Raw genomic sequence first — 22,500 nt, forward strand, 5'->3', positions numbered from 1 at the left:
GCAAAATAGATTCGTTTACGTCGTCACTCAGAGTGGATAATTAATTCAAAACAATTATGTCCTGACCAAACAGTACATAATGATCTTTTCAACTTTGTTCTCGTTTTTATCCGTACACGAACAAAACTGTTCTTATCCATTTTTTATCCTATCGGATTAAAGAAAGAAAAAGAAAAACATTTAGGTTCGTACATTAACGACGAGCAGCATATAATTAGGCAGAGCCAAAGTATGGAATTATCGCTGCGACGTAGACATTAATCACTGGCCTGCTATCGTAGACTCAGAGACGAGCGCGAAGAGACGAGAGGTCCCGAGATGTGAGGAAAAAAAGTGAGGAATTGTTTTCTTCAGCGATAAAGGACACTAACTCTAGTGCTCTCAAAACTCTAGAGTCATCCCGGCTCACGAGATCCAGCGTGTCCGGCTAAAGAGGGTTTTAGACTGGTGCTGATGATGATGATGAAGATACCTACTAAAGTGCAGCAGTGGGTCAGATCCTTTTTGATGAACACAACAAGGAGATCTAAGTCCACTTGGCTTCTGGGTAGTCAACATGGATGAGAGATTTATTTATTTATTTATTTATTTATTTATTTATTTATTTATTTATTTGTTCTCACTTTTAATGGGTTCCTTGTAATGCCAAAAACATTCATCAGAGAGATGAATCACACCCTCCAGTGTCACCCTGATGAGGATGAGGTTCCTGCTAGAGTCTGGTTCCTCTCAAGGTTTCTTCCTCTTCCATCTAAGGGAGTTTTTTCTCGCCTCATTTACCTCAGACTCGTTCATTAGGGATAAATAAATTCCATTTGTGACAGTAGTTTTATTTTGACGTACAAAGCGTTTCACTGTGTATGATTGTGTAGGTGACTGATATTTTGAGTTTGAGAAATAATATGCACATGGCAACCTGGGAAAAGCCACCAATCGGTCAATCTGGACATCTTTGTCTGCTATTTCTGAAAACTACCAGCCTTTCAATTTACAGTAAAGTGTCGTTTTAAAAGTGAAAAGGGAGAATTTCAAGATTTCGTTCCAACTCGTCTGCCTTTACATCTACAACCTGATTATGGAAAAAACCTGACAAAACGTAAAGAACTATGAGCTTATCGTCTGGATCATGACTGTCGTTCCGAACACGAGCCTGAACGTCGTCTCTTCACTCGACAGATCGGTGATCGGTTCATTCTTCCTGTTCACTATCTTTACATTTAAAACAACATTCAAATAAGAGACTTCAACATTGAAGTAAGAGACATATTATAAGCAGGAAAGACCATCAAACACCACCACATATTTCCTAAGCTATTGCGTGAGTCGATTTGATGTTAGAGGTTTTGCCTGAAGGCATTCTGTAACCGGACATCCTGCAGCGCTACGTTCGTTCTGAGGAAAATCTGATGCTGTCGATCGAACAGTTTCATTTAGACCTTAAACTTACATTAAGGAGCTTGGCAAAGTACGTATGTTATTTAGGCTTGTAAAAAAAAAATCTGCTTACGGTGTAATGGCTTAATCAATTGGTCTTAAAACTTTTATTTAGAAGTGAAGAAAATAACTTCCAAAGTTTTTACATGATGATTTCAAAGTGACACAACGGGTGCCAGAAAGAAGAAAACTGTCTGAGAGTGAGGAGAAGCCAGCAGTGACAGACACAACCTCACCTAATCACAATCTGTGTGTGTGTGTGTGTGTGTGTGTGTGTATATATATGTGGAGGTGTGTGTGTGTTTGTATGTGTTGGTGTATGTCTGTGTTTATATATATTTATATGTGTATGTATATATCTTACACACACACACACACATACATATATACATAAATATATATAAATATATGTGTGTGTGTACTGTATATATATATATATATATATATATATATATATATATATATATATATATATATATATATATATATATATATATATACTGTATAATGTGTTGGTGTATGTGTGTATTGTGTTTATGTGTGTGTGTGTATGTATGTGTGTGTGCGCGTGTTTGTGTGTGTGTGTGTGTACTGTGGGGAGAGGATGGAGGGGCGTAATCAGAATGAACTACATGTCACTTACTAATAGTAGGTACTTTGTTGTGACTGATTTGTTTTCGCTCTGCCTGTGGACAGACTCTAACAAACACCAGGCTGATTTCTTAAAATGCATCACAGGCTAATGATTACTGTTATTGCTCCAGGTGTGCTCGCTGTAAATATGCATCTGCCTCGGAGAGAGAGAGAGAGAGAGAGAGAGAGAGAGTGAGAGAGAGAGAGGGAGGGAGAGAGAGAGAGAGAGAGAGAGAGAGAGTGAGAGAGAGAGAGGGAGGGAGAGAGAGAGAGAGAGAGAGAGAGAGAGAGAGAGAGTGAGAGAGAGAGAGAGAGAGAGAGAGAGAGAGAGAGAGTGAGAGAGAGAGAGGGAGAGAGAGAGAGAGAGAGAGAGAGAGTGAGAGAGGGAGGGAGAGAGAGAGAGAGAGAGAGAGTGAGAGAGAGAGAGGGAGAGAGAGAGAGAGAGAGAGAGAGAGAGAGAGAGAGAGAGAGAGAGGGAGAGAGAGAGAGAGAGAGAGAGTGAGAGAGAGAGAGGGAGGGAGAGAGAGAGAGAGAGAGAGAGAGAGAGAGAGAGAGTGAGAGAGAGAGAGGGAGGGAGAGAGAGAGAGAGAGAGAGAGAGAGAGAGTGAGAGAGAGAGAGAGAGAGAGAGAGAGAGAGAGAGAGAGAGAGAGAGAGTGAGAGAGAGAGAGGGAGAGAGAGAGAGAGAGAGAGAGAGAGTGAGAGAGAGAGGGAGAGAGAGAGAGAGAGAGAGAGAGAGAGAGAGAGAGGGAGGGAGAGAGAGAGAGAGAGAGAGTGAGAGAGAGAGAGGGAGGGAGAGAGAGAGAGAGTTAGAGAGTGAGAGAGAGAGAGAGATAGAGAGAGAGAGAGGGAGGGAGGGAGGGAGAGAGAGGGGGGAGGGGGGGAATGGGGGGAGGGTACCTGACGGACAGAGGAGATGATGATGATGATGATGATGATGATGATGATGATGATGATGATGATGAGCAAAAAGTGTACAAATATGAACATGTGTGAAAACTCGCAAGGGGTTTTAAGGATCTGAGTGCAAGTTGAGATGGCGATGAGGGAGAAATTGGTATTCTGCAGATTGAAGGCACACACACACACACACACACACACACACACACACACAAGCAAGCGCACACCCACGCACACTAATCATTTAGTGACTTTGAGAGGAAGTAGATTAGATTAACGAAGGCTTCAGAGAGAAGAGATGATAATGAACCTGCTTGAACATTGAGATTAAAGACAAAGCACATCAAAAGTACTGTTTGAGATTAGAAAGTAATAACAGTGCAGAGTAAGATCTGTAACTCCAGTAGTGTGTGTGTGTGTGTGTGTGTGTGTGTGTGTGTGTGTGTGTGTGTGAGAGAGAGAGAGAAAGAGAGAGAGAGAGAGATCTTCAATAGGTATCTTTACACCATTAACTGTATTTGCTGTATCAAGCGTCTGAGATTTGATTTCAATCCTCACACAATTAAAATCAATTATTTTTATTAGGCTTCATAACTATTTTAAGATCCATCTCCAAATGATCTGGGATGATGATTACAGTTCTTTCTTTAAAAGAATAAATCAAAAAAATCCCATTAACAAACCCTTTTTTTTTTTTCAAAACATAAAATGACTACAGAAAAGTAACAACAACAAAAAAAAAATCAGATAAATAAATAAAAAATAATAATAAAAAGATAAATATCAGATAAATAAATATCCGGAATGAGCAAAGAAACAAAGAAATAAATACGATAAAGGAAAACCAGATAAATTAAATAATGTGAAAACAACAACAACAACAAGAGAACAAAAAGAATATTAAATAAATATATAAATAAACACTGAAAATCAGATACAAACAAAATAAATCATGACAGTTATTTTTATGAGATCAGAAAAAAAAATTATTAAAAAATATATTATTTAAAAAAATAAAGTTAATAAATAAATAAGAAATTAATAAGAAATAAACTACATATCTATAAACTAGATAGATAGATAGATAGATAGATAGATAGATAGATAGATAGATAGATAGATAAATAGATAGATAGATAGATAGATAAAACTGTAAATAAATAAACAAACAAACAAACAAATAAATAAATAAATAAATAAATAAATAAATAAATAAATAAATGCAATGCAAAAAACAATGAAGGAAAACACAATAAAAAAAAAAAAAAAACAGACCACACAAACCCATCAATCAGTGAGTGAGTGAGTGAGTTGTCATTAATCATACAGCAGCATCAGCAGAGGTTTGTGAATTTAAAGCTGCACATCCAGACGCTTGTGTCTGTTTCTCTCGTTAGCGCATTAAAGCCATCGTGTTTGTCTTTGGGTGTCATAAAATGCTGCAGGCTATAAAACCTTCCTGCCTTCGGTTTCAATCCGCTAGTTTCCATCATTCAGCGTTTTATTTCTGTGTGAACGGAAAAGTAATAAAACAGTGAGGCAGAGGGAGGAAAGAAAAGAAAGAAAGAAAGAACGAAAGAAAGAAAGAAAGAAAGAAAGAAAGAAAGAAAGAAAGAAAGAAGACGCCATTGCAAGAGTCATATAAGCTCCACTTGATGTCGGTGACCCCTGTGTGTTTGGGGTCAAGTGCGGCACGGCTCAGACAGGCCGGCATTCTCCACCGTGTCTCACCGGTTTGTTTTGGCCCTCGGTCATCTCTCTCTCTCTCTCTCTCTCTCTCTCTCTCTCTCTCTCTCTCTCTCTCTCTCACTCTCTCTCTAAAGGGCTTCTGCGCATCCATCACGCCAAACCTCTGGCATGATCTAATAGTACAAAGTTTGAAATATAACATCTGCCCAGGGTTGTTATGTGGGTGTGGCTGAGACACACACACACACACACACAGTCCTGATGCAGTGTTTCCACTAATCAAAATGACAGTAAAGCCTTGAGCTTTGTTTCCACATGTTTCCCATCATGCTAACGCTACTACGACACCAGGATAGAATCAAGGACCTACACATGCCTTTAGGATGAGTGTCTGACTTATTCACGGTAAAGTTCTGCCTCAGTCGTGGCGTTAGGTTTTATATTATGCGTCGTGTGAACAAAAGAGTTCCTACAATTAGATAACATGTCATGTAAAGTAACATATATAAACTTCTCCTTAATGATAAACTTAGATGAACAGTCTAACCTTTTCCTTTCTCTACCACGTGGTCACTGAATACAATCAGGATTAGAGAACTGTTTTTCTTCTCTACTTTATGTTCATTTACTCAAAACAACTCTTTCGTCTCTTGCTTTATTTAGGCAAAGACTTAACCGAGGCACTGCGTTTGAAACGTATCTTGGTTATCGTTTGTTTCATATACTTAGTCTGTATTCATGCTAACTGGCTAATGCTAATACTTTATTCCATTCTGTTAGCCAGCATGGCCAGTTTACGGTTTACTACATGTGTACTGGGATCTGAGGCTCCGAATATGTACATATTAAAGGGGGGGGGATAAAATGTCAAAGTAAACCCGGAGAGCTTTGAAGTGCCTTTCAACATCAGTGGATAATTCGTTTGTAAAAGACGCAGCAAAGCAGCGGATGAGTGAATGAGCAATAAACACCAACAAAAGGATTTAAATTGTCGATCCTCTGTACCTTAAGGGAGAATCAGAGAGATACAGGCCGCTCATTTCGCTTCGAAAGCCATCCCCAGTCAATCCCCTCCTTCTCCTCGTGCGCCGCAAACGTTCCTCGGGGACGTCAACTTTCCCAGCCGTGACCTTAGCGTTAACTATTCATTCGCCGAGGGCCCGGAGCAAAGGGGTATTGTTTATGCAGAGGCATTAAAAAATAAAACGTTTTCCACTGGGCTTGGAATAGCAGAGGATAGCAGGACAGAAAGACAATTTCCCTTACCTTACTCTTACGTATTTAGTTTCTCAATTTCGACTGTCCGCTGCTTATTTCAGTCATCCCGCGTAGGAGGATTGGACAAACCGAGATGCTAGCAAATCTTTTGGGGTTTTTTTTGTTTCTCCTGAAGACACATGAATTTTTATGAAAAGCAAAAATGCTACTGGCCGAAGAACAACTTAACTAGCTGCGGTGTGACGGTTAAATAATTTACCATCCGAGCTTGTGTTGTCTTCCTGCGTTTAACGGGGCTATTTACGACTACATTAAAAAGGGCTTGGCTCAAATGCCATCAGAGTGCATTAATAATGCATTAGGAGTTTTGAATATGAACTTTCTTGCATGACGCGGAAGAAAAAAAAACATGTTTACGAGACTTCCTGATCACCGCACGGAAATCACAGCGCGCTCTAACGCTAGCTTGTTTTATAGAAACCCTACTCTAAATGGAGCAAATAAATAAATAAATAAATAAATAAATAAATAAATAGATCTTCAGACCTCTTTTAGACAATTTATTTTTTTTTTTTTAAATATCCTGAAATAATCATTTTAAAAAGCAACATTTAGAAGTCTGAGAGAAGGACGTGACACCGTACCACCGTGCTAGACACGTTAATTATGTTCATTTCTTAATAACATGAGGCTGAATTTTAGTAATGTGTCCCACATGTGAAGTCCTCTCCTCACCGGGGCGTTATTCAGGCATGTGATTCACAAATCTAAAAAAAGGGGTAAGGGGTACGAGGGGGTTGGGGGATAAGCACCCGCTTAAAACTAATAGCACCCAATTTTCTTGTCTTTACTAAAGAAGAAGAAAAAAAAAAAAAGTAGAGAGAAATGTCTGGTTCCATTGACTTTGTTTGAAACAAGCTTGGCTTGTGCAGGGAGAACTATCTGATTTTACATTATTACTCTCAGGCTCTTTTCTCAGGCCAGCGCGGGGCCCGGTCCCTCGAGTATATCTCAAACACAAGGAAGCATTTTATTCTCACAGATTTTTTTTTTTCCGTTTTCCGTGCGCTCTGTTTGCTTTTTAAGTCCACATTAGCGAAAGCAAAATCAACCTGGTGAACCTTGATGGATTAAAAAGGTGGCTAGCGCCTGCCGCTTTCGAAGAATTAGCAAAACTCGTCTCTTGCCTCATCACACGCTGCTTCCACAATGTTCACGGCTCTATTTTGATGGGACGAATAACATTTTAATCGTAGCTATTCAGACAGAAATTCTCTTGACAGTCAAGAAGGAGAAGCGTGATAAAGGGCAACACCCAGGAGATGGTCTTGTATCGATCATCGCTAGAAAGTACTTCTGTGTAAACGTAATTAAGTTCGGATGGACTCGGGATCATTAAATTCCACGAAGACGAACACGGTACAAAGTGTTCTGGAAGCTACATCTGGGGACGCTTCCTGTTCATCCTTTCTGCGGAAAGCCACTTCATCCCTATACTAGTCACAGCGTATCAAGAAGCTCTTAAAGCAAAAGTAATTCAATTTCTGACTACTAGAAGAGTAAACACAAGAGGCTTTCTCAGGACAAAGGAAACCGTGTAGAGAGCAGGAAGAGGAAAGCAATGAGGTAAAAAGGAGGGGGGGGTGAGAAATATTGTCATTTTATCATCCAGAGGTTAGGATCATGAAAGGATTGAGAAGGAAGAGCTCAGAAATCAGGCATATGAGGAAGAGAGAGAGAGAGAGACAGAGAGAGAGAGAGAGAGAGACAGAGAGATGTGAAAAATAAGGCAATTTTAATGTCACAAATTTGTGACTTTGCCAGGGCATAAACAGTAAACGGACCATATGTCTTGTATACGCTGCACTCTCTGGCTTGGCAAGAAGCCCTACATAATCTGCCATTTACAGATGTCGGTAAAATGTAAACACAAACCTGTGCATATTTCTCACGACAAGACATCTGACCCACCTCATCACACAATAAAAGCGTGGTTTACTATGCATCATGGAGCTTCCATAACCATGGCAACAGATGCAGCCTATTTTATCTATGTGCTGTTCTTGGTGCATTTCCTCTGCTTCCATTGTCCGTTACAATAATGTGCTTCAACCGTCCTCTAAAAAGAATACAGATAGACATCATTTAGTGTGGCGTTTAAGGTGAAAAGAAAAAAAAAACAAAAACGGCAGGATCGTACATGCTTCAGGTGGCTTTTATGTGTTATTAGTCTTTTAAATTCTGTCTATCATCTTAGAAGCTTAAATAAGGACCTGGTCAAATATATTTAACACTTTAACTAACTGAAGATATTTCAGAGTAGTTTGCAAAAAGATATTAAGGAGCATTTGTGTTCTTATGTGTTGCTGTGTCATTGCAAGGACTAAGCTTTGTTAACGGTGACTGTGTGTCTTGCCTCTGGACATGTTCTGCCTCTGCACATTAATACATCATTAGCTGTGGCCCATTTCTGAAGGAAAGCAACTTTCTCTGACTTCTGGAAAAAAAAAAAAAAAAAAAAATGACACTCTTATACTGTGAAATAGAGACATCCAGGGCAATGGATCCATGACCGCAAGAGAAATGGAGGGAATAATAGACAGACGATTGAATGGGTTGATAAAATGAGACTGATAAGAAACATAGAGAGCTAAATGGATGGACTGAGGGATGGATGGATGCATGGTTGGTGTTTGGATAGATAGATTGGTGGATGAGCGGATTAGTGGATGGATAGATTGGTGGACGGGCAGGATAGATAGATAGATAGAATGGTACATGGGCGGGTTGGTGTTTGGATAGATGGAATGGTAGATGGACGGGTTGGTGTTTAGATACAGTGGGGCTCGAAAGTTTGGGCACCCCAGGTAAAAATTTGTATTAATGTGCATAAAGAAGCCAAGAAAAGATGGAAAAATCTCCAAAAGGCATCAAATTACACTTTCAAAATAACAGAAAACAAAAAAAGGCGTCTGCAAAAGTTTGGGCACCCTGCAGAGTTTATATCTTGTACTGCCCCCTTTGGAAAGCTGAGACCTGACAGTGTCATGGATTGTTCTCAGTCATCATCTGGAAAGACCAGGTGATGTCAATGTCAAAGGTTTTAAATGCCCAGACTCATCTGGCCTTGCCCCAACAATCAGCACCATGGGTTCTTCTAAGAAATTGTCTAGAAAACTGAAACTGAAAATAGTTGATGCTCACAAAGCAGGAGAAGGCTATAAGAAGATAGCAAAGCGTTTTCAGATGCCAATATCCTCCGTAGATAGAATGGCAGATGGACGGGTTGGTGTTTAGATAGATGGAATGGTACACGTGCAGGTTGGTGTTTAGACAGATGGAATGGTAGATGGGTGGGTTGGTGTTTAGATTTTCCACAGTAGGATAGGAAATAAAACACTCTGACCGTCTTAGCGTGGTTGTGTCAGGTGGAACAATTTACCACAGAATAAACAGAAAGGATAAGAGAAAGAGAAAAAAAAAAAAAAGAAAGAGTGAACAACGTTTCAATGCTGATAGTTTAACTGCAATGAAAACAATAACAAAGAACAATGACAGTGGGAAGAGCAGAATGAAAACTGCTTTCTCTTGGATGGCCAGATGAGGCTCCTCAGGGCACGAGAGACCAGCCTGGGAACTTGCCTTCACTCAGAGTACATAATACTGACTAATGAAAAACATCTCACAAACACACACACACACAGAATCCTGCTTCGGCTATAAAAACCTGCTGATGTCTCTCTGGCTGGATTGCCTCAAGGTTTCTGGCTAACATTACACACGATTCAACTGTTGATGATCACAATATAAGATCAAAAGACAGCAGGGAAATTGGCGAGTGATTCTTATTTGTTCTGTTCTGCTGCCCGACACGGAAAGCTACATGGATGAAAAATCCAATCTCTGATTTATGTGTCTGATATCTACTATCTTAACCAAATGAATAACAGAAGCAGCAGGCGTTAAAAAAAAAAAAAAAAAAAAAAAAACATGGCTTCTAATGTTGCTGTGACATCTACTTCAGTACCCAGAATACTTTTCACCATTACTACACACCAATCCCTGCCCTAAACACCACAGTCACGATGTGTCCTTCTTTTAACAAGGAATGACAGTCATCACCGCTCACGATCTCTCTCACACGAACGCACCGAGAAAGCCACTAGCTAATGAAATGAATCACGAATGAAAGATCAATCATTTTACAAGGTAATAGTTGCTTTAATGTCTTTGTTTGAGTACAGATGGCCCCTTCAGCCATTCAATTCTCCTAATAATACAAGTCCATTAATCAAGGCTGCTTGCTCGAATGTTCAGGAAAAAAAAAAATCCCTCAGAAGGTAAAAGCTTGAAGAATCATTAATTAACCGAGTGATGAACTGTTTTCGGTTAATTGCGAACCATCGTCTCGATGCAGAGCGACGTGACACAGCATATGGGACAGAGTAGAGCTTTAATGCTGACTTGGCTAAAGCATTACATGGTGTTGTTTCCTTGAGTAAATAAGGTTGACAGAAGGGTACTTACATTTGGCAGGAAGGTCATAGCCGCAGGTGATCTTGGCTTTGCCCGTCTCGCAGCCGTTTAGTGAATGGCACTCTTCATACAGGTAATGTCCGGCTGCTCTGTGTATACAGCCGTCCACTGCAAAAGACACACGCGCGTCAATATCACTGAAAAATATTACTACCAAATTTTAGAAGTCTACACAAGGCAATTCATGAAAGAAGGTTAAAATAAGGTAAGACAATGAAATATCTCTTTTTTTATTCAACTGTTCTCAGGCTTTGCGTATGTGTGTGTGTGTGTGTGTGTGTCTTTTTTATGACACTACGTTATGAAGTGCACCGTGCCTAGAAAAGAATCTGTTCCTGGCAGAACTCCCCAGTAAAAGCAGGGGTGATCACTTCAGAATATGAAGCCGAAGGCAATTATGGAAACAGGTCTGACAATGGAAGACGATACCGGAATTTCTCATACCTCCGCAGAGGCGTTCGGGTTACGGAGCAAAAAAAAAAAAAAAAGAAAAAAGATCGCATTCATTGTGCTAACCCTCCTCCTTCTTCTTCTACTTCTTCTTCTCTGCCTTCACTAACTTCAAATCTTCAAAGCCCACAGCCCCTGCTGATTTATGTATCTACACATCCGCTCTGTTCTTCTTAAACGGCGCACATCTCCGAGTGGGATCGTCACGACTTGGTAGCCTATGAGAAACCTCGGCTACCAAGTCAGAAAAAATAATAAAGGAGCCATTATGCAACCCTGATACCAATCCCCACTTTGGAAATATGAACAAAAATTATGTTAGTATTATGATCATCATTATCATGGAAGCGGTTTACATCAGACTAAGATGGTGGCGAATAGATATCAGCAGCATGCCATCAGATGGCATCAAATATCGCAAGCAGACAGGCTGCTAATACAGATCTGGGAGAGGCTGAAAAGAAATGAAATGTAATGTTCCACTCCATCCCCTCTCTCATTCATTGGGCAATGAGTTGGCAAATGAGCATGAACAGCCTTGGAATAACATGAAGGCAAACAAACTATCATAGCGCCTAGATAATCTTTCAATTTCCGCACAAATTTAGAAAAACTAAGTGGATAACAGCTGGAGGAAAAATACTGTGGTCATTCATGTTTAATGTACTGAAACACGGCAACTGGACGGAGATTTCTGATGGATTTTGGGAAAACTAAAGGGTATAAGTAGAAAAAATGACCACCGACAGGCTGAAAATGAAAGCAGACTACTAGCTACAGTAAATGCTCTTCGATCCATTAACAATGAGTGATCACAAACGACTTAAAGACCTTAAACACGTCGTCATATTTATTGCACATTTGAAAATCAATGACTTCCTAAAATCTGTGAGCTTTAAACATCACTAGATTCTGGATATCAGACCGGTCTGATGTTCTGCCAGGCCTATAAAGCAATCTTTTTCAGTTCTTCCTAGTTTAAAGCCCTTCTGTTTTCATGTAAACAACAATATCAGGAGGCTTCAGCCGTTTCCCACCAGAGGGACACCTCAGGTGCTTGTTGAGTCCCTCATCATCTTCAGATTGGACTACTGCAACTCGTCCCTGGCAGGTCTTCCCCTGAGCACCATCCACCCAGCAACTCATCCAGAATGCAATCTCGCCAAGTTCTCCCACGTCACTCTGGCTTCCTGGCTTGTCTCTAGCTACCCGCATCAGATTTAAAATATCAGTGCTTGGCTAGAAAGCCAAAAGCAGACCCCAACCTCCCTAAAGGCACCCATCAAACCCTGCACTGCACTACGCTCCCTTCAAGCATCTACTATGGCTTAAACTCAACCCATCATCCCTTAAGGTGAAAGGAAGCTATGCTTCAAGGCTCTTCTCTGTACCTCAGACACCCGGGTGACAGAATGAACTTTCCCTGGATAAGCAAACAGCTGAGGTACACTGAATGTCTTAGAACTGAACACTGAATACACACTCATACAGTGCTATTAAACACTAGAATTATATATATTTTTAATTATGTAAAACTTTTTTTTGTTTGTTTGTTTAAGGTTTCTCTGAATAAAGTGTCTATCAAATATTATAAATGTGAAGAAAAAACAAAAAAAAAAAAACAACAACAACGGATTGACTTGCCTAGTCAATTCTAGGCTTGTGAGAAAGTACAGTCTAAGACTCAACTTAAAATACGTCACCTAGAGGAGTTTTCATCATCGTCGCTGTCGACGATGCGTGCTATCTTTTCTGGACAATTAAAATCAAAGTTAAAAATGGCAACCGAAGAAAAATCAATATTGCACAAGACTAGTCAATGTCTGCAACAGCCTTCAGGAAAAAAAACGTATTATTGCTTTAGCAGTATGTTCAAGGTCATTGTTTTCTGCTTTGAGCTGAAGTCTTGTCCATGGGGTTTGGATATAAAAAGTGATAAAACTCCATATGAACACAACGACCGAACATGCGAACAGCTCATTATTTCCATTTTTTTTTAACTTATTTTTTTTCCAAAACTTTTATCTTTCAGTGAAATGCCATGACCGAAAATTCTACAAGAGCTAAAAGTTAAGTTTTGAAATGAATAGGCTAGTCAAATGGATTCAAACCATCGACAAACATGATTACAATACAAAGCTCAGACGTATAGCTATGTAAACAAGTCACAAGTACAAAAAAACTTTCCTTGTTATCTTTGCAACTAACTTCGTCTCGGTTGGATTCCAGGCCTCTTCGGTCACAGTGATTTTGTAATGAACATGCGATTCCTTTCCCAACAATGCAACAATGCGATGGCCAAAACATTTTTGCTCATTTAAGCTCATTTCAGAAAGTATCAGTGCCAGTAAAAAAAAAAAATCGAAGCCAATGGATCTGGGCAGGACGACAGCCGTTTCTTACCCAACAAAGCTGTTAAACCTCAGGAGTTCCATAGCAGGCCTGGTGAAAACATATGAGGAAAATTAACAGCAAGGGAAAAAAGTGTGAACCTCATATGAAAAAGTTTCAGTGAGGGAAATGCGACAGGTGAAAATTTCTGTCGTTGTTAACGCGTCGACATTTACGCTTTCAGCCGACGCCCTCGTCCAGAGCGACTCACATTTTATTTGTTTTTTGTTGTTTTGTTTTTTTTGTTTGTTTTTTTACAACTGAGGATTATGGGCCTTGATCAAGTTCCCAGCAGTGGTAGTTTGGCGGTCATGAGGTTTGAACTCACACCCTTCAAAGCAGTAGTCCAACACCTTCACCTCTGACTTCCCTCAGATCCCAACACCATTGCTGCTTCTCAGAATCATCTAACACTGAAGTCTGACTATTCAGGTTTGTCATCGAGGTCCAAACACAGTCCAATCCCACCATCTCACCATTATCTAGCCTGGAGGTTTTCATATAAAATCTAGTTTTATTGTTAAATAAAACACTTTTTTTTTTTTTGTGATTGTGGTTGCTGGATTTTAAGTTTTGGAACCACATGAAACTTATTAAAAACTTGTAAACCTAAGGCAATATTTTCTTGCAAATGCACATACTGTGGAATCTGTTTTCCACAACACAAGCTTCTCCTCAGGACACACACAGACACACACTAGCGACAGATCTAATGATTGATGGATTTATTTCAGATGTGAGCGACGCTACGATAATAATTCACCATGTTTATGACCGACTGATCACGAGTCGAGAAGACGTAAACAATATTCCACTTGCCTAATGGCAGCCTGATGTGTTCTGGCGATGTATACCAGGTATTGTGTGTCCACTTATTTCTGTCTATTTAACCGAAAGGTTTGATTTGTGTATCGTTCTGATATACACAGTGGCGTTCGTTCGCACTCCTCTTCTAAAAAAAAAAAAACAAATCCCTTTTTCACCTCCGTGTAGTAAACACAAAATGATTAGCAGATGCACCAGACATTATAAACATCCGAGTCACGGACATCTGCAAATCATCGCATCCAAAGTGTGTGAATCATAAATTTGTAAACGCGTAGTCCGTAACGCCGATGCGTCACAGTGTGGAGGAAACCAGTGACTCTAACCCTATACCTTCAAGACTGATATTTTAAAAGGAGTCGCAGTTTTTCCGTTCGTCTCCGTAAACGTTTCCCGGTATCATGACTGCTGTATTCACCTACCAGGCGTGTTCTCGGAGTGGAATTTACTCCATACCTTATTATATTTGAACATTGAAGGTCACTGTAGTCTATTAACAGCGATGATTTAAATTCATCTCACACATTTTTCAAGATGAAAAACTAACACTTTTACTCAGACCTGATTTCTATGGAGATGCGTCACGTACGAAGCCGTTCACTGTAAGTAATTTTTTTATTATTTTTTATTTTTTTTTTTTGCTACAAATGGAGCCGCACATCAATATACATTCGATTCGCTCTGAACCCGCGGGAGCCAAATTCCCTGCTGGATTTAGAGCTTTTATCTTTGGAAAAAGGCTGAACAGGTTTTGATTTTACTCCTCGTCCTACCTTAGATTGAAATTGCAAACAAGGGAGCCAATTTGGGGAGGAGAAAACAAATGTGTTGAATAGGTTGACTTTTCTTTTTTTCTCGAAAAGACACCGTGGGCGTTAAAGCCGAGCGACGGAGTTAAAGAGACGATGAGAGCGAGCTGGGGTTCAGTCGCGTAGACTTTTTATCTTACCTATAAATCATTCAGCAAAACTATAAAACAAAGGATGCAATAATCCATCAAAGACATAAACGAACAAGTACCGTGTGGTCTGATTACTAACGTCGACGGAGAAAAAGAGCTTCCGAGATAGATTTTATTTGGGATGAAGCTACAGCAGGAACGACTTTTTTAAGTGGTAGTGTACAAGACTGAGCTTAAACAGATGAGCTTAAGTGGATCAGCATAAGTAAGAGTTTGCAGTATGGGCTCGATCGCTTCCAACAGAAGCTGAGTGAAATTATCCCCAGACTGGGATAAAGAAATGTCTCAGAGTATCGCAATAACATCTAACAAATGTAACAGGACTAATAAATTACAGGCCCGTCCTCCATGCAAAAGTTAACCGGGGAAAGTTCCTTGTATTCGGTTGCAGCTGCTTAAGTCAAAATTTTATTTGGAGTTCTGAGCGGCTTAAATTAACCTCATGAAATACTAACGGAGCTCGAGCCGATATCGCACTAAGATAACTGTGCTTAAGGTCAAAGTTTAAGCTGAGATGCACGGTGTGGCAATCGTGTGCACTGAGACGCAAAGTTCACCTCATCTGGGAAAGTCTTGTGTAACTTCTGAATAGTTTGAGGCTGTAGTCAACTTGTGGGTCTATTAAGTGCTCACAATTCTGTGAATTACTCGTACACTAGTCCATAAGTCATGTACGGTGGACGCCCACTCACAAATTTCATCCGTTCAGAATTACAACGGCTTTTCCTTTATATATTATTAATATGAGACTCCGAAAGAATTATCTAGAAGTGAAACTGCACAGACGTGACATTATCTCAAAGTACAGAGTGTGACCAGTTGTGAAATGACCATCTGTCATCCAACAATAAAGTTTGCAACATTTCCCTGTAGAATATTGGTATCAGAACAGACTGTTGAGTTCCCCTGTGACTAATAACTACAGCTGAGAAACTGTCAGCACACACTACAGGGATATATTAAAAATGATTCTTGAGCCATAACCAGACTGATATTAATTCTCTGCATACTGGCTACCCTCGGAAATAATGACTGAGTGGGTTGCTGATGGCTTCGGCGCCATTATTTCAAAGTGACACAAGTTTAATTTGACTCCATTTGAATGGGCCACATTCCGAGAGGATGACTGGCAGCTCGGCTGTGCCTCTCTGTAGACTGAGAAGAGGCATCAAAATACGAATTCGCGGCTTTCTAAAGACAGGCAATCTGAAAACGCTTTAGGTGCTAATGCTGGACTCTTCTGGAAGTTCAATACCTTAATCTCTCAATCCCTCAGTCACCTCAGCAGGAATATGCAGAGATGAATTCAGATATGAAAGTGTCAAGCATTCAGCCTGTGTAATGAGAGCAAGTTCTGGGGATTCGTTGGCACGGTCACAGCTGTTGCCCAACTTAGAAGCGACGACGAAAAAAATCCAAAACAATGTAGCTGCAAGAATCAATAAAACAGCACGGCAACCCAGGGGGAATTTGCCCGAGGCTGAAAAAATATAGGTCTCCCTAGCGACCGAAATGATTTCTGCTCATAACAAATGAATTAACAACACAGAAAGCAGGTCTCAGCCTTTGTGGCAGCAGAAGCATGACCCAGATGCGAGACGGGCTGTCAATTTATTTTCTAATCTAAGAGGGATTTAAGAAGGAATTCCCTGCTGATTGCAACGCTAAAGATGAGAGTGCGAACTCATGGAGGCGATGCCTGATCCTCATTAGCTAAGTGTGGCGTTTATTGTCACCTTCGAGAGCCGAACGTGTCACATAAATCTGCTCTCAGCGGGGACCAGGGCTGCATGCCAACCGTCTCAGCTGTGGGGAAAAGTTACTGGGTGATATTTAAAAAAAAAATAATAATAAAATGAAATAAAAGAATTCGATACGCAAAAGTGCTGGAATTTATTCAGCAAAAATTGTCAGTTACGGCGAAACGATCTCAACGTCTGCCAACGATTCACTGCAGGAGTTTTCCCAAAGATTAGCAACCTTGTTATAACAAAATGTTAATGGAACTATTGATGTGCAGACATCCATAATGGGGTTAAAACTGCCGATCTGTGCCAGGAGAAGTGTATCTGTCGCATACATTTTCAGTTTTTAATAACCGTAGCAGTGCCTACGCGGAACATCCGCTATAAGAGGACGGACCTAGTTTCCGAAAGTCGTTGCGTTAATGGTAAATGACCGGGTAGGTAAAGAAATGTCCCGTCTTCTCTCCGCTTCCTGCGGTGCTATATTTAACCCTTACTCCTCTGTCCACCTCCGCTTTCTGTGTTCACGCTGGCTAGCTGTGAAATATTATGTTATGTCTTATGTTATTCTTGGTGATGTTTCTTTTATATATTTTAGATATTATACTCCTATATATACAGTAGGGCACGGTGGCTTAGTGGTTAGCACGTTCGCCTCACACCTCCAGGGTTGGGGGTTCGATTCCCGCCTCCGCCTTGTGGGATTTCCTCCGGGTACTCCGGTTTCCTCCCCCGGTCCAAAGACATGCATGGTAGGTTGATTGGCATCTCTGGAAAATTGTCCGTAGTGTGTGATTGCGTGAGTGAATGAGTGTGTGTGTGTGTGTGCCCTGTGATGGGTTGGCACTCCGTCCAGGGTGTATCCTGCCTTGATGCCCGATGACGTCTGAGATAGGCACAGGCTCCCCGTGACCCGAGGTAGTTCGGATAAGCGGTATAAAATGAATGTATGAATGAATACTCCTATATATCTTTTCTGTTCCGTGGCTGCTCGGGACGTCTTCCAACGCGGGACAACGGCCGGTTTTATTCGTTTTCATTTTCTTGGACAAATTTGTGAAGGTAAGAAGGAATAAGAGAAGTTTACAGGCAACGCCAGAGCACTTTCATGTCTTCCTGCACCTACGACAGTGGCCCGATTAGACAAAGCGAGCAGTGGAATAACCTTGGCATGGTGACGATCTCCTGCAGGCATTCTAACTAGCCACTAAATCTGTGTGAACCTTCCTCAGGCTTTCTCATAGAGCACTCACTCTCCCTTTTCTTCTCTCTGCTCCCTCTCTTCTTCTTCTTCTTTCTTTTTTTTTTGCCTCCCATTCTGATACTGAGAAGTCTTGCTCCGCTTTCATTACAATACCCTGCCTTTCAAAAATGGTGTCAGGCACAATTTTCCCTCCCTAATTATTTTCCGTCCCTGGTGAGGTTTGGAGATCAGGCCTGGGGGAAGAGCTGCCATGAAGTGCACAGAAGGGTGGGTTAGGGTGGGCTGGGTGAGAAACAAGGCCTGAAAATACTAAATTGGCCTGGATGAACTGATTATGAACAGAGGTGCTCTGCTAGCATGCTAATCTGTCAGACAGAGGTAGCATCACGACGGTGCTGTCACAGGTATGGCAGGAGAGAAAAAAAAAAATCGCAGATTTCTTGCCCCAATGTATTCAGAGCGCGTTAGCAACTCCAGCCCTCGCTTTCCCAACCCCTGTGATTTACCACACAATTTTCTATCCAGCTAATTGCACTGAAGGAGATAATGGCATGAATTAAGCCCTAATCAAGTGCCAATCAGGCATTCTCGGTGCTCTAAATGTCAGATATTACAAGTCTCATCCTCTGTCGCTATATCAACCGCACTAAGGGATTGTGATGAAGAAAAAAAAAAAGAAAACAGGAAAGGACGAGTGTCATATTGTCTTAGTCAAGGGCTCTCAAGAAACATGAAGATTTTTAATAACATTACGTGCAACATATTTGAAAACACTTCAAGAATAAAACTAAACAGAGTTCCAGTTAAATCTAAAGAATACTTCCCATATTGTTCCCAGTTGTAAGACTTAGGAAGAATGTTTCCACAGAAAAGTGTAGCAACTCCTGTAGCAACTGAATTGGAAATGCTGGCCTTAATAATCGAGTCAAAAAAAAAAAAAGCCACTACAGTTGTCTGTAATTAGTGACCGTAATTTACGCATGAATTTTAATCGCCGTGAGACCATTAATTCAATCCGCAGCAAATTGCTGACTTGGTAATCTATTTGGCATTCACAAACATTTTGACAATGTGCAATTTAAAATCCTCATCTTTGGGCACTATTTCTATTTTTCTGCCTGCTCTTTTATACCTCGGTTCACAAATGGCCTAATAATTACCTCAATTAGCCGAACAAAGACTGGCAAGTGTTACGGGACGGTCGTTTAAAACTCGTCAAAAAGCACAATGTGTTATTATTAGAAATGAATGTAGAGACTAATACATTTGTACACAGCTACTGTAAGTGTTCACTTTAACATCAGGGAATTGAATGACCCCAGGGACGAGCTGTAAAGGCATCTCAAGAAAAAACATTCCTGCTCTCGTGAAGCGTCCAGGTTGGGTTACCAGACCTGGCACCGGAGTGGCAGGACTCGAACAGCTGCGGACGGCCCGGTGCCAACCCCCGGCTGAGCTGGATTCCAGGGGACACTTGGTGGCTGCTGTGATTGTTTTACGCTTTGTTTTTGCAAGACTCGGGTTTCAGGTCCTTCTTTTTGTAAGAAGTGCGGCAGACCTGCCTCGACCGTGCCCTTTAAACGTAGTCGCTCGAGCAGACATGCAGGAGACATGCCACACCATCCAAATGGGTCATAAGTCACAGGGTTACACATGTGTATACACAACACAACACACACTATCATCATCATCATCATCATCATCATCATCTACCATTCCATAACCAACACTGAAGTCATTTGGCTTCTCATACTGTACCTCACATATTTTGCTGATGTGGCTGTCAGTACCTGAGCTACGATTACTTCAGCCACCTCATAATATAGATCCTATCACACACTCGCGCACACACACACACACACACACACAAGGGACACTATACAAACACCTAATGAACCAGTAAGTTTGCTATAAGTCTTATTGAGAGATCTATCCTCAGTATAAATAATCCAGAGATAAACGTTCTATAAAGACTACGGACCGCTAAATATCACGTTGAGACGTCTTTATAATACGGATAAAAAACAAATACAATTACAGATACAACCAGACAGAAATGATTCATTTGAATTTTTTTCTTCAGTGCAGGTTGCCATACGAAGATAAAACCACACCGTCACCACGTTTCAACTCAAGTCAGATTTCACTGGGGATTTTTATGGAGCTGCCACGTCGTGTAGCCCGAGCGGATAAAAATACAAATATGAAGTTGTATAGTGATTGCATCATTCTTCAGCGATATTAAAATCATCTCAGAATATTGTACAAGAATTATGAAGAAACTATGCTGTAAGGACCAGGTTTCGACAAAGCAGCAGAACAGCTTCGTCGTATCTCCGATAGCGTATCCGGTGGAATATTTGGATATTTCTGTAAATGTAAGAAAACCAAAAAGGAAATCTGATAAATGATTGTTACTGCTAACTTCAGGTAACATCGTAGTGCACATGGATTATAGGTGAGTAATTGTTCCATGTGCACATGTGCCCAATCCTGAGAATGTAATACGTTAAGGTAAAGAAAAAAGATCCTTAGGCTTTGTGTCCGCTCGAGGGGACGATAGCGAGGCGAGTTTCTCATGAATGTTTGCTCAGCCTTGTGGCACAAAGGTAAATAAAGTGCAGTCAAAGGTGAGCTCCGGGACAGAAGGCCTCTGTTCAAATGTTATTACGGAGGAAAAAAAGAAGAAAAAAAAGAAAAAAAAAAACAGTGGTGGCCATCGAGTGCATGCAATTATGGGCCAAATGTGTAATGTGGGCTGTCCGTCAAAAAGGAGAGAGAGAGAGAGAGACAGAGAGAGAGAGAGAGAGAGAGAGAGAGAGAGAGAGAGAGAGAGAGGCAAACAGAGGGGAGAGAAAGGCAAACAGAGGGGTGAGAGAGGGAGAGAGACAGACAGAGAGAGAGAAAGAGAGTGTGATTGAGAGAGAGAGGGAGAGAGAGGGGAGAAAAAGAAAGACAGAATGAGAGAGAGAGAGAGAGAGAGAGAGAGAGAGAGAGAGAGAGAGAGAGAGAGAGAGAGAGAGAGGGTGCAATGAAGAAATAAGGAGAGAGGGAGACGGAGAAAGACAGACAGACAGAGAGAGAGAAAGAGAGTGTGAGAGAGAGAGAGGGAGAGAGAGAGAGAGGGGGGAGAAAAAGAAAGACAGAATGAGAGAGAGAGAGAGAGAGAGAGAGAGAGAGAGAGAGAGGGTGCAATGAAGAAATAAGGAGAGAGGGAGACGGAGAAAGACAGACAGACAGAGAGAGAGAGAGAGAGAGAGAGAGAGAGAGAGAGAGAGAGAGAGAGAGAGGCAAACAGAGGGGAGAGAGAGGCAAACAGGGGGTGGGAGAGAGAGAGAGAGAGAGAGAGAGAGAGAGAGAGAGAGAGAGAGAGAGAGAGAGATAGAGAGAGAGAGATGGAGAAAAAGAAAGACAGAATAAGAGAGGGAGAGAGGCAAACAGGGGGGTGGGAGAGGGAGAGAGACAGACAGAGAGAGAGAGAGAGAGAGAGAGAGAGAGAGAGAGAGAGAGAGAGAGAGAGAGAGAGAGCTGAAAACAACCAGGGGTTTTGTTCTGTGCTGCTGCTGGACTAAAACTTTCTAAAAGAGATGAAGGTGTGACTTCAGTCATCAAGTAAAGAAGTTATAAATAAAGCCATAATCTTTGTTCCTAGATGACCAGCGTAATGTTTCTACTTATAATAATATTACGTGTACAGAGTGATTATTTCACCTGAAGCTGGATGGATGGTTTCTGTTTAGTGCACCAGTCTGTATAAACTCTACATTACATCAGACACTAAAACAGTAAAGCCACCATAGTCCATTTTATCCCTTTACCATGAATGTATTGTTTTAGACGTTCAAATGTATGAATATTTAATTAGTCAAACATCATCTACATAATCTTAATTTGCAGTGAAAAGAAACCCCTAATCAGCTGTAGAGTCGTGCCTTGAATCTCAGCTGTAAGGAGTCACACAATCACCTGTTCCACCGGGTTAAAGGAGGAACGACTGTCATTTAAAACTGAAATTGCTGCCAAGAAAATATTAATATTATCATTTATTTTTCAGACCCTGACACCACAATCCAGGCCACTGATAAGACTTCAGCCACTGCTCTGGATTTAATTGCTTTGTCCTGCTTTGGCATTGCCTCTATTTGTGTAAAAACACAATAAAGCAACATATCTTGTATGTCAGCCTGATGTATAACAGGATGAGTCGGGATGAAAGAGATAAAAAAAAAAAACGGCCGTTGATGGCTGTTGTGATTGCGGACGGCCGACGCGGCTTTAGAGGCCGTAAAACTTCGAAGGTGAAAAATGAACGTCGAGGCAGATTTATTTCCCAGTGTAACTCCAAAACAGCTAACACCTCAAATTAATGGCGCTTTTAAAGCAATGGCGCTTTTTCTGCTGGTGGAGTCCGACGCCGTTATATAACATCTGGTGAGAAAATGTTGGACACCTCGCGGTCAGCTTTTTTGTATGATGCAAACCCTTAGAGAGGTATTAGTTATAAAACTACTATAAA

The 22,500-nt window shown here is 40.9% G+C and overlaps 1 protein-coding gene across 2 annotated transcripts in view; it reads right to left on the reverse strand.

Annotated features, from left to right (window-relative positions):
• The window catches only part of macrod2 (mono-ADP ribosylhydrolase 2), a 580,362-nt gene that overhangs the window by 367,717 nt on the left and 190,145 nt on the right, over positions 1-22,500 (reverse strand). For both annotated transcript variants that reach the window (XM_060871810.1, XM_060871809.1), the window contains exon 5: positions 10,400-10,516. In XM_060871810.1, the coding sequence (XP_060727793.1) occupies positions 10,400-10,516 (117 nt within the window). The remainder of the gene's footprint in view (positions 1-10,399; positions 10,517-22,500) is intronic.

The sequence above is a fragment of the Tachysurus vachellii genome, chromosome 6, assembly GCF_030014155.1.
Source record: "Tachysurus vachellii isolate PV-2020 chromosome 6, HZAU_Pvac_v1, whole genome shotgun sequence".
NCBI classification, from domain to species: Eukaryota; Metazoa; Chordata; class Actinopteri; order Siluriformes; family Bagridae; genus Tachysurus; species Tachysurus vachellii.